Genomic DNA, 12,483 nt, shown 5'->3' with positions numbered 1-12,483 from the left:
TCTAAACCTGTTACTCAAGTCCAGTTTGTCATGTTCCTAGTCAAGCACTCTTACAGTCCACATGCTTGGAAGAGGTGGCTTTAGTCAGTCTTTAGGATTATGTGTCATGAAATTAATAGAAATCAGCTGCCAATCACATTCTGAGGATGTGTGTATTTGACATCCATTCAATATGTACTACATTATCATAAAGGTAGAATAAATGCAGCTCTGGAGAGGGATACTTCATTAGGAGGTTCTAAGAAATTTTCAAGAATTAGTTTGATCTATATCCCAGCAGCTTTATAAAGGCATTGAAGACAGAGTGGGAGGGATCTGGAGAAATTTTCTTGCATACATTTCTTGCCTAACTATACATTAGTCTTTCTTGATAATTCTTGGCAAACAAGTTTTGATTCTATGAAATACATATATTACTATGTAATTTTTGAAATAAACATTATAAAATCATAGTAAAATAGATGCAGATACTGTGAAATTGATTTATATACAGTTCAATAATTCCAAACGACAAAGAAATAGGAGTTCACTTTGTTTACTTTTTTTCACAAAACAGACATTTTGAGATGTGGTTAAAATTTCAGTTGTCTGTAATATAGATATAATTTGGGTTGTTAACCATTTCAATTCTGTAGTTTACCAATATGTTGTATCTATTCCTTATTTAAACTTTAAACTTGCATTGATCTCCATGCTTACCTTCAGGATAAATCATCAGGTATTCTATGTGGATGTCACTCTTGTGGGGCTTTTGAATAAAAAGCTCTTCAGCCTGAGGACTGTTAGTTTAGCAGAGGGGTGTAGTCACACAGGCCACTGTTTTAGGGGCTGAACTGTGGTAGGTAAGAAGATTACATTGCTTTTATGACATGAGCTAGAGTGGTTTTGAAGACAGATTGGTTTTCTACCTCAGTACTGCCAGAGTCGGAACATGAGTCTTTTCTTTCCATTATTTGAACTGCTAGGAAGAGCATCTCTTTTTCATCTTGGCTGTCATCTTTGGAGGTTAGTAACACGAGAGTGGAAGGAAGTACTAAAGGAAGCAGAAACTAAAATACTAAGGAATTACTACACAAAAATTCTTAAGGTTAAGCTTGATTAAAACAGAGATGTGTTATAAATTTATTTGAAGATACAGTACAAAAAGACATACCTGCCTATGGCCAGATCCAGCCATTAATATTTGTGCCAGCTGTAGACTTTATTAAAGCTGTTCTGTCACTAGAGTGGCATATCAGAGAAGATTAAGTTCTTCATGTCATTCCTTACTGGACTCATAGATAAGTTTCATAAACTACTTTTATCCATATTCTTATGCACCTAACACAAAAATAATGGCATCAACAAAACACAGTCAGGAGTGTTCTTGAGCCTGTCTTCATGATTGCTTGTTATTGGTATGCATGTGCAGAATTAAAAAAAAAAAAGAAAACAAATCATGATTGGCATCAGCTGTTTATTATAAGGGAGTAATCAATAAATTCATTTGTACTAAAACTGGGACCTGGTGGATATTAAATAAAAAAACCAAATCAATTTATCAGTTTGCCTATTTTCAGCGTTCTGATGCATCAGAAGCTGTGTCTGGGCGAATCTTAAATAAACATAGCTTAAGGTCTACTTTTTCTAAAGCTCCATTGTACTCAGGTCTGCCTCGGTTGGAGTTAATTTTATTCATACTAGCCCCTGTGGTGCTGTATTTGGTGACTAAAATAAGTCATTTGGCTGTTGCTGAGCAACACTTTGCACATCATCGAATTTTGTGTTTTCACACTCTGCCCTCCCAGTGAATGGGCTGGCTGGTGATGGGCAGGACCTTGGGAGTGGACACAGCCCACACAGCTAGTGCAGGCTGACCAGAGGGATATCCCATGCTGAGGAGCAGGAACTGAGGAGTGGAGGTTCTGAGGGAAGTAGCCATTGCTTAAAGACTGGCTTGGGCACTGGTCTGTTTGTGAGAGGTGACAAGCAATTGCCTTTACATCACTTGTTTTAATTCCTCTATCCTTCACTTACTAAACTAGATCTCAACCCACAAGTTTCCACACTCAGTGGTCTTTCTGTTCTCTCCTTGTTGGGAGCTGGGGAGGGCAGAAGTAGCCATATAGTCCTTCGCTGCTCCCTGGGGTCAGTGCATCTCACCTGCAGAACAGCATTTGACAGGAGATTAGCAGCTCCAGCAGATAATTTTGGAATGTAAAGTGAGGTACCAAATACAAATTTAACTACCCACATAACAGTGTAGGTATCTGTTATGCACATTCATGGGAAGGTCTTCCTGTGAATTCTAATAGATCAAAGAACAAATAATTAATGTTCCTTTTTGCAAACTTCTTATCAAAATTGTTTGGTGTTCAATTGCAACATGGGATTTTTTATTTATTTATTTTTTTTTACTTTTTAGTAATGCCTCTTACTTAGTGTTAACTACAAATATCATTTGCATGGTTTTGACTGGCCATTTACCATAGCCAGCTAGAATAATAAACATGGAAAATACACAGACAACCCACATTAAATAAGAGAGGAAAAGAGAACTGAACTGGAAAAAATAATTCCAGGAATAAAACCTAAATTCTCATGAATAATGGTGATCGCTTGTATTTTGCACTCCCTTCAGATTTCTTAGATAAAAATCTAATCTAGAACATTGAGGCCCTCATAATATTAACATTAGTGTTTCTTAGAGTTATTTGTTGTTTACCACATGAAGTAACAGGGCTCTGCAAAGGCTGTATCCTATACAAGAAAACTGTATACAATAGCTCTGATTTTTGTACTATTGCTGCTAGGTAGATCTCATAATCTTGGTGTTGTTACTGCTACTGCAGTAGAGTACTTTAGAAGCAAAAGCTTTAAAAATGGCTCATTTAAGCTTACTATATGCAGAAAACAGAGTGCTTTTATGCTTGCTAACTCCAGGACACTACTTATGTGTGTTCACTCTGATTCAGGGCACTTCTCATACACTTTTGAAACACATCTGCACCTAATACCTAACTGCACGGGCAAACTATCGTCCTTCAGTACAGTCGGATTTGTATCTGATAGATATCAGGGAGAAATAATTTCTGTCTGGGGTTGTCTTTGGATAGCATGGGCATCTAGGTAAAATTAAGACATCAGGGCAAGAAGTCATTGATAGACATCTTCCCAGTCATTTCAGTAACTTTGCACCACTCGCAGTGAAATGGTTCTCATTTCAGGTGGGCTTGAGGAAATACTGACAAGTTATTGAAGATATGGTGACAGGAGTGAGGGCTGAGAGAGAAGTACCTTGGAGGTAGCTGGGTCAGACATTGCAGAAGTGTAAATTAATAGAAGGGAAGCAGCAGTGCTTGAAGGAACATGCTACTGTACATACAATATGGCATATATTATTTTGAATGATGTTCAGTGCTTCAGTTTAATAGAGTGGATAACAAAAGTGGAACGTTAGGATTTAAAATCAAACTGCTGTTGGTTACATAAAGAAACCAACCTTTAATATGTTGCAGTAGCAGTATGTGATTTTTCTGCATCTTCCAACTGGAATCATTGCTTTACTAGAGGATATGGTATCCTTATATTGTGGTAAGGATAAACACTTTCATGTTTGAAACAAAGAAGCAGAGCAAACAGACTTTTCAACCATTGCTCATTTAGTTTTGCTGTAAATATTAAATATTGTATGTACACTAAAAAAAAAAAACCACAAAAAAACCCCCAAGAAAGTGAAGTCTAAAAATTTTGAATGTTTTACTGATCCCTAGAGTAAGTAATATAAACTGATAATCTGCCACTGTTAATAATGAACAAAGTAATTCCAGATTTGGAAATGTTTCTTGAATGCCAGTAGGAAAAACCTGTAGCAATCAAGAACAGAAATGCTTATGTGTTTGAATTTGACTATTAAAATATTAATGACAGTGAAAATGAAAGCTGTCACGAGAAAATGCAGGTCTGCATGTGTCAACTGCCAAAATCATCAAAAAACCCAAGAACTGAAATCTTCTGAAATAAATTTAAGAATCCCTCAAATAACCTTACCATGGAAATTTCCCTGCATCTTGTTAATTTTTCTTTTCATCATAGGCTAAATGTTGATTTTTATTCAGGAATGGAACTGAAAGGGTTATTTTCTTTTCAATAAAAAATAGGTGATTGTGTTATAATAAATTTTCTGAATTTCTGTATTAATAAATTTTGAAGTTTCAACAATATTTCTCTTTGATTATATGTTCAATTTTAAATAATACAAAACAGATGATTGTGGAATTTTTGTGGCTTTTATATACCAGAGCCCCATGTACTTTGGCAAAATACAATGTTGGGATTTTGTGAAAAAGATACTGAAAGCTTTTATCTGAAAATTTTGTGGAAGGTAACCAAATATAAGCAACTTCAACTATAATTTGTTTTAACAGAAGCTGCTGAATATTATTTTGCCTGATAAACACAGTGTCATTGAAATGGAACCATTTTGATATGGATAAGAAAACAAATTGGAAACCAACTTTATTAGGAATTATTTCTAAGGAAACTAAATGAGCTGCTAAGACAAGTTGTATTTTATGCTCTCTTGTTTTTAACTTTCAAAGATGAGTTTTGTTCACATAGAGGAAAAATACCATAGAAACTAATATCTTAAAATTTCTTTTGACTTAGAAAACACTGGCCAAGAGAATACTGTGGCAGGAGATAAAAACATAAAACAGCCTTCCAGTAACCAAAGTATACAACCAGAGATACAAGACCAGTCTGTCTGGGGAAATTGCACTGATGGTGACCTCATCAGAAGTAAGTATTTCCAGAACAAATTATGCCATTTAGGCTTGCTTTCACTGTGTAACGGGATACTGCCTGTTGACTCAGTTAAATGTGTGTCAAATGCAATTGTGTTGCAACTATAATTCATGTATACTGATTTTATTTCCCAGAATGACTCCTGGCAGCATGCGTAAGCAAGGACTTCAAAGAAAGGTGTGATTTGAGTAGTACAGTGTAATACAGAACTCTGTACCATCTATATTATAAAGCCTTAATGTTAAATGCTTCTCTCACCATTCATAATGAGATCTGCATATTTAGTTGCAGTATTCAACTGTGCTGGATGTCATCACCCTTGATTTCTCAGGTTATATGTTTAAGTGGCAGAGTAAATTATGCCAAAAGCAGTTGCTTCCGAACGCAATGCGTACTGGTCAGGTGTAAGTTTCTGAAGAGTTTTGAATCCTAAAGTAGTTATTCCTTTCAAAACTAGAAGAATGCTGTAAGGCAAGGTTTTAGACCTGTGCTATGGAACTGTTTTCTTTTTAAATGCATTTTCACAAGTTCACATTCTTATTGTATGTCTTCAGTGCTTTAAAACATAAAAAGGGATGCAAGATTATTCCCATTTTTCTTCCTTAAAGATCATATGCTGTTCACAACTGCACCTTCCTGAGGCAAAAATATTTCTGTCTACTGCCAGAGCTAATACTGCTTTAAAATTCTGTGAATGCTTGAACCTTAGTTGCTCAAGGGAGGGGCAGCATGAGAAACTTCTCTAATTACAGGGTGTATTCAGAAAGCAAATGGACTAAATGCTGAGTGGTGCTCCAGCTCTGAAATAGTTGCCTGACCAGACACTTCAGTATCAGTTTGTCTTTACACTGCACATGTATCTGTAGACAGTGGGCTAAATTAATATTTCTGAACCTGCTGTTGTCATAACTAGTGATTTTTCTCTAGAGTCACCTGTTTCATTCTAGGGTGGGGGGGTTTTTTTGGTGGTTGGTTTTGTGGGTTTTTTTAATCATATCTATACAAATGACTTCTCTTGATCTTTGTGTTAAGATTCTTTTCAAATCATAGTTAATCCTTTTTTCTAAAGAATGAATCCAGGTAAATAGTTATACCATCAGTGTATTGGATAACTACATCTTTTACAGGAAACTTGAATTTTGCATGTCATATATTAATCTGACAATTTGAAAATACTTCTTAAAGGGTTACAAGGAAGAAGAATTGTCCTACACAATTTGAGAGTTCACTTAATTCCAAAAGATTATTTTGTAGACCTAACTGTCCCTGGACAAGCAATTGCTTTGTGCTTGTGTTGAGTACATGTGAAGGTGTGTGTGGCATCTGCTGCTTTTGGAGAGGCCTCCTTCTCATTCCTTCTTCCTAAAGGCTTCCTTATTCCCAGACCCATGGGAAAGCAGATTTATTTCATAGCAGTTAGCAGCATGTGTGTGCTGTGGCGGACAGAACCAAGGACAGTAGGGTGGTGCTACTTCTGATCTCTTCACTGCAAAGCCATCCTGTAGTGGCTGCACTGTGGGAGAGGAAAAGACATTATTTTTTTTTTTAAATGTATATTAGACATTGCAGCACATTGCACAAGTTCCTGGTAGAGTGCTTTGACAGTTATGTACAGTTACGTGTCTCTACGATAGGAGGCTTATCTCCTGCTGAATTAAGAAAGTGATAGGAAAATAGGGCTAAGAGAAAATTTGGAGGTATCATGTACTGCTCTAGTGTGCATAACTATGGTCCTCCTATAGTCACAAGTAGTTTGACTTTGTGAAGAGCAAGTTTAGGTGAAAGCTGAAAGTTTCTAAATTCTGGTTGCAATAACTGAGTTTTGTGTAGAGTTGTTTTATTATGAGACATGTTTGAGTAAGTGCTATGATGCAATCTTCGTTTATTTCAAATTCATTAATTTTTTTAACCTTTAATGTTAAAGTTCTCTAGTTGGAAGAAATGAAAATGATTAAGTAAGCTTCTTGTTTTATGTGGCTGTAACTATGAGTAGAGAAGCCTGTTCTACTTAAAAAACAAACCATTGAGGTACAGTGTTTAGCTCAATGACAAGTAGTTTGCAGAAATTTTACAACTTAATCTACGTAGTAACTAAAGTCTGAAAAATAGAACAAGCAGAGCAAAGAGAAGCTTGCTTCTCACAAAAATTACTTGGGTGTTTCATCTTAAATAACAAGTATCGTAGCTAAGAATGGCTGTGATTCAACCAGATCTAAACTAGACTACAGTCTAAACTAGACTACAGTTTGCAGAATACTGCATCTTGAGAGAAACTTGAGGTTAGAAATACACAATGTTTTGAACATTAGTCTATTTTAAAATTGTTTCTTTAAATTCTTTTAGGCAGGGCATACTTCAGTTTCTTAAGTGTTAGCAACCATTCACCACTGTCCTAATGATTTAGTCTCTTGTTTTCCCATACAGATTGTTTTCCACCCCCACAGTTGATAAATATTCCATTTGTGTTAGCCTTAGTTTTGAGTTTATAAATGTTTCCAGCATTTAATTTCCAAGGATTTCCTTGTTTGTAGCTGCTTTATCCTGCTGTGATATGGAAGTTGATTAATCTGTCAGTTTTATTGGCACACCAACAATAAAGTCCAGTGTTAGAGACTCTGTAATGACTTCATTATGCATGATTTCTCATTTGCACTTGTGAACTCAGTTTACCAGGCGACACCAGTAAACTAAAATGCTGCCCCTGTTTTCCACAGTAAGGCGTTTTCAGTTCACCTTACGCTGACCTTGCAGTCCTTTTCTTAACATCCCTTTTTTTAATCTCTAGATGAAGAGGTTTCACCCAGATTAGCCCTTTCCTCACATCCTTTGGAACTCTCCTTCTCCCCCAGAAGGAAATGTTCATAATATCCCTGGTAAATGGGTGATCCTAGGGGAAGCTTCAACCACGGAATTAATTTTGAAGAGAACTTGAGAGCCAAAAGGTTACCCTGTATACTAACATAAACAGGGAAGAGCTAAATAAGAACAAAACAGTTATATTGCCTTTTTGTATTAATTGTTAATGCACTTGCATAACTGTAACTGGAATACTGTGTTCAATTGGAGAGTTAGTGGAGAACCACAAATATCTCAGGAATGACTGGAGTAGTTGAAAACATGCCTTATTGTGGAAAAACTCGTGGAATTCAATCTGTTTAGTATTAACAAGGGAGGCAAAGAGGGGCTTGCCTGGTTCTTAAGAAGTATGATACCACAATGAACAGATATTTGGTAAGACAATTCTTCAACCGTAGCAAATGGAGAACTAGAAACACTGTTTGGGAATTTGGTTAGACTAGAAATAAGGTATATGTTTTTTAACAGAGTAATTGAGAACAGGAGGACTGACAGATACTTGGTGTTTTTAAGTGTGTTATATTGGCTTTAGTCTTCACAAGGAGGCCATTTCTATCCATATCCTTCAGCTTTAGAATTTGAGGAAGGGAGTGTCTCTTGCATAGCAGTTGCCTCAAACCGGGAAAAACTCTGTATTTTTCAGCTCAGGTATTCTTCAAGGCAATGTTGAGAACTATTCCTTTCCCTTCACAGACACACACAGACTTTTTTTTTATTATTATTATTTCAGGCTGTAGAGGTTCTGCTTTTGAAAAGATCTTAGTCTTAGAATAGCTCCATCTCCATTTCCTAATTCTTCAACACCGCATTTAAAATATGTGCACATACCTTCTGCTTGTTTTTCTTTTATGATCTGGTGTCATGTAATGGAGATGTTCTGCCTTGTTATCACTCACGTTTGGCAAGAGAGGAAGAATGGATGATAAAACATGCAACAGAGCAAACCGTGGCTATAGGAATTAAGTTATAGGAGTGCTTGCTGCTTCATGTTACCACAATACCTTGCTATGTTCTTTGGGAAAGATTTGAGGAAAAACAAGGCTATAAATGTGAATTTCAGAATCTTTAGGCAGAATTTTTACAGATGGTACTAGGTTATCTTCAATGTGTGTTGTCACGCAGGGAAAGAAATGTTTAGGGGAGAAGAAAAGGCCAGTCTTGAACACTATTTGCTTGTGAGGATTTAATCTCCTTTCCAGTTCTCAAGCAGGACCTTATCCATGTGATATTTAAGAAAACAAAAAACATCTACCATAGATTCAAATTGTCATGAATAATTGATTAATAATAACCCAATTCTTGAAATTAAATACCTAAAATATGCCCGTGTTTTACAGACAGAAAGGTCATTGCTATCCATCATTTCCAAGCTTCAAATGGCTCTTTCTCCTCCATGAAACACCCTCCTGATAAGCATGATTCTTAAGAGAAAGGGATGCTTCATTTCACTGTGTAGTGATTAAACAATTTTACATGTTCTTACACCCACTATTTATTTACTACATTCTTCTTTATTGCTTTTTCTTCTATCTAAATAAAAAACTAGGTATTTTTATCTTTTTGTTGTTTATATTTTTTAGGTTGACATTTTAACTTTACATGGCTATTTGTTTAATTTTAACATCTAGATATTCCCTTTTCCTTCTGGTTAAGTGAGTAAGTGATAGTGATTTTCATAGTTTACATCATACATTTTGGGTTTGGGACTTTTTTCCCATCAAGAAGATAATTTACTGTTAGAATTGTTGCAGGTGTTGTTTTTGGTGTGGGGGTGTTTGTTTATTTGTTTGGGTTTGGTTTGTTTGGTTTTTTTTTACAGTAATCCAGCTATCTTTTTATTTTTTTGGCTAATTTATGGGGCACAGTCATTTTACAATTATTATTTTAGATGACTGTTTATTCTATGTGTGTGGGTTAACTTAAATGGTTCTCTTCAAACCTACAAAATATGACAGATATGGTCTTCTTGCAGTATAACACTGTAAGTACAGAAATTTTGCATAATAGATCAATGGAAATTATAAAAATATATATTGCTGAGTCTGAACTATATATTCTTTTAGTTTAAAAAAAAGGCAATTTATGCACAATATTCAAAATATAACCAAGAATAAGATAGTGTGAGCCTGCTCATGAACAAAACTCCAGTCAGTTCAATACATAAATACAGGAATGCAGTATTTTATTATTTAGATCCTTCTTAAATAAAATATATCTCTGAGGAATTTGGCCAGTAGAAGGAATGGAGTCATGAAGGTCCTCCCTGAGAACTCCTTTCCCAGAGAGATTTTCTAATTCCCCAGCAGAGAACTAGCCTGTCTCTCTCTGACCTGGCAGATCTCTTAATACTTCTCTTCCAAAAGTCTTTCAAAAGACTCCCTCCGTGCTAACTGGGGAGCCTGATGGGTCTTTAACTTCTCAGCCAGATGTAAGCTGGCTAACAACAGATGCATTTTCAAAAACATTCTCCAAAAATGCTCTTATCAGCTACTTCCCTTTGCACGACACGGGAGGTAAAATGTGATTTATTTTAATAGTTTTATATCTTGATTTTTATTTTTTTCTGGGAAAGAATTAATTTTCTTCATAGCTATCTACTGGGGTTATGCTGTGACAAGTTTTCAAGCACTAAATAGTGAAATGTGACTTTGATTTTATAAACAGGAAGAAAGCTACCTAAATATGTTGTACAGAATATTTGGAGTATTTCTGAAGATTTCACAGATGATAAAGCATCTCATAAAAGTGATATGGAAAATGACATAATTTAAACAAATTTTGGAATTGAGTTGGCTTACAGGCAGGCCAACGTGTGGTGCATCAGTAGCGAGGGGTTTGGAGCACAAGCCCCATGAGGAGAGGCTGAGGGAGCTGGAGTTGCTAAGCCTGGAGAAGATAAGGCTCAGAGGAGACCTTCTTGCTCTCTGCAACTACCTGAAGGGAGGTTGTAGCCAGCTGGGGGTTGGTGTCTTCTCCCAGGCAGCTGGCACCAGAACAAGAGGACACAGTCTCAAGCTGCACCAGGGGAGGTTTAGGCTGGATGTTAGGAAGAAGTTCTTCATACAAAGAGTGATCGGCCATTGGAAGGGGCTGCCCAAGAAGGTGGTGGAGTCACCATCACTGGAGGTGTTTAGGAAGAGACTGGATGGGTTGCTTGGTGCCATGGTTTAGTTGATTAGATAGTGTTGGATGATAGGTTGGACTCAATGATCTCTAAGGTCTTTTCCAACCTGGTTAATCCTATCCTATCCTATCCTATCCAGACCTCTAAAGGACCTATGAGATTGCTTCTGCTGATGGTACACCAGTTAAAGCTGAAAAGAATGAATAATAGTGCTTTTCAGTAGCCTCAGAAGTACAAGTGAGAAATCAGAAGCCAGTGCTATCAGGATACAGGATACCAAGAGATCAAACATTTTCTGTACTCCAACTAAACTAATCAGATTTTGCAGCTGATGCACAGAAAAGCAAGTGGAGCTTCTGGAGCTCATATTTGCTACTGGTCACCTGGGTCTTGGTGATTCAGCTGGGGTTGTTTAGATTTCCCTTCTTTTTTTTTTCTTCTCTTTTTTTTTTTTTTTCCCCCCCAAATATGGATAAAGATGATGCACTCTTTCCAGCCTCTGTCTGGTAGACTTCTTCAGAAAGCTAGACCTTTTCTTGCTGAAAGTGTATCCATCTTCTCACCAATTTGATTTCCCCTAGGAATTTCAGGGATCAAACCTCTCAGCTGAGATAATTTTTAGATCTAGGGAATTTCACACCTCATTGCTGTACAGCCATAGCATTTTCATTTAGTTTCCATGCCACCATATCCTGGGCAGAGAGGCATTTTTGCAGATAGCTGTTATCTGTATAGTTACAGACTGACTTTTCACTGCTTACAAAAGTTGCCTGTGGAAAGACCTAAGTGAACTTGGTGTAGACCCTTGTAAACAGAGCTGCTGTGGGATGCCAGTGTTTGCTGTGTAGCATCTTCCCTTTGACTCAAATCTGAATTAGAATTCATCTAGGTTGAATCTAGGTTACATCAGAAAAACTATGATATAGCAACCATCACTGAAATATGGTGAAATGTTTCACACCACTGGAATGCCACAGGCAATGGCTACAAAGTCTTCAGAAGGGATGGGCAAGGGTGGAGAGGTGGTGTTGTGGCCATGTGTGTCAGGGAGTGTTTTGATTGTTTTGAGGTTAATGATGGTGATGACAGGGTTGAATGTTTATGGATAAGAATCAAGGGGAAGAAGACCAGTAAGGCATCTAACATGTTACAGACTGGCCAGACAGGATGAAGAGACAGATTAAATACTCTTTAAGCGTCTGGGAGAAGTCTCCAGAATGCTGGCCCTTGTTCTTATGGGGAACTTCAACTTCCTTGATGTTTGCTGGAAATACAACACAGCTGAGAGGGAGCAGTCACAGAGGTTCCTACAGTGTGTGGAAGATAACTTCCGGATACATCTGGTGAGAGACCCAACTAGGGAAGGTGTCTTGCTGGACCTGCTGTGTGTGAACAGCACAGGACTTGTGGGTGGTGTAGTGGGATTTCCAACAGACTTTGGCCTGTTTGGGAACTGGTTGACAGGGTCCCTTGGGAGGCAGCCCTGAAGGGCCAAGGAATTCAGGAAGTCTGGACACTGTTCAAGAGGAAAGTCTTAAAGGCACAGGAACAGGCTGTCCTTGTGTGCCAAAAAATGAGCTGGTAGAGAAGAAGGGTAACAAATTAGTAGAGAGATATGATTGTAACTCAGGGAAAAAAAGGAGAGTTCATGATTATTGAAGAACGGGAAGGCCACTCAACAGGACTACAAAGTTGTCATGTGGTTATGCAGGGAGAAA

General features: G+C 37.1%; 1 protein-coding gene across 1 annotated transcript in view; it reads left to right on the top strand.

Annotated features, from left to right (window-relative positions):
• MDFIC (MyoD family inhibitor domain containing) overlaps positions 1-12,483 on the top strand; it is an 81,904-nt gene that overhangs the window by 23,693 nt on the left and 45,728 nt on the right. Inside the window, 1 exon segment of the mRNA XM_054177861.1 lies at positions 4,648-4,779. Within this exon segment, the coding sequence (XP_054033836.1) occupies positions 4,648-4,779 (132 nt within the window).

This window comes from Dryobates pubescens, chromosome Z (assembly GCF_014839835.1).
Source record: "Dryobates pubescens isolate bDryPub1 chromosome Z, bDryPub1.pri, whole genome shotgun sequence".
Lineage (NCBI taxonomy): Eukaryota > Metazoa > Chordata > Aves > Piciformes > Picidae > Dryobates > Dryobates pubescens.
Note: the sequence above shows the minus strand (reverse complement) of the source record. Positions and strands in the feature narration are given on the sequence as shown.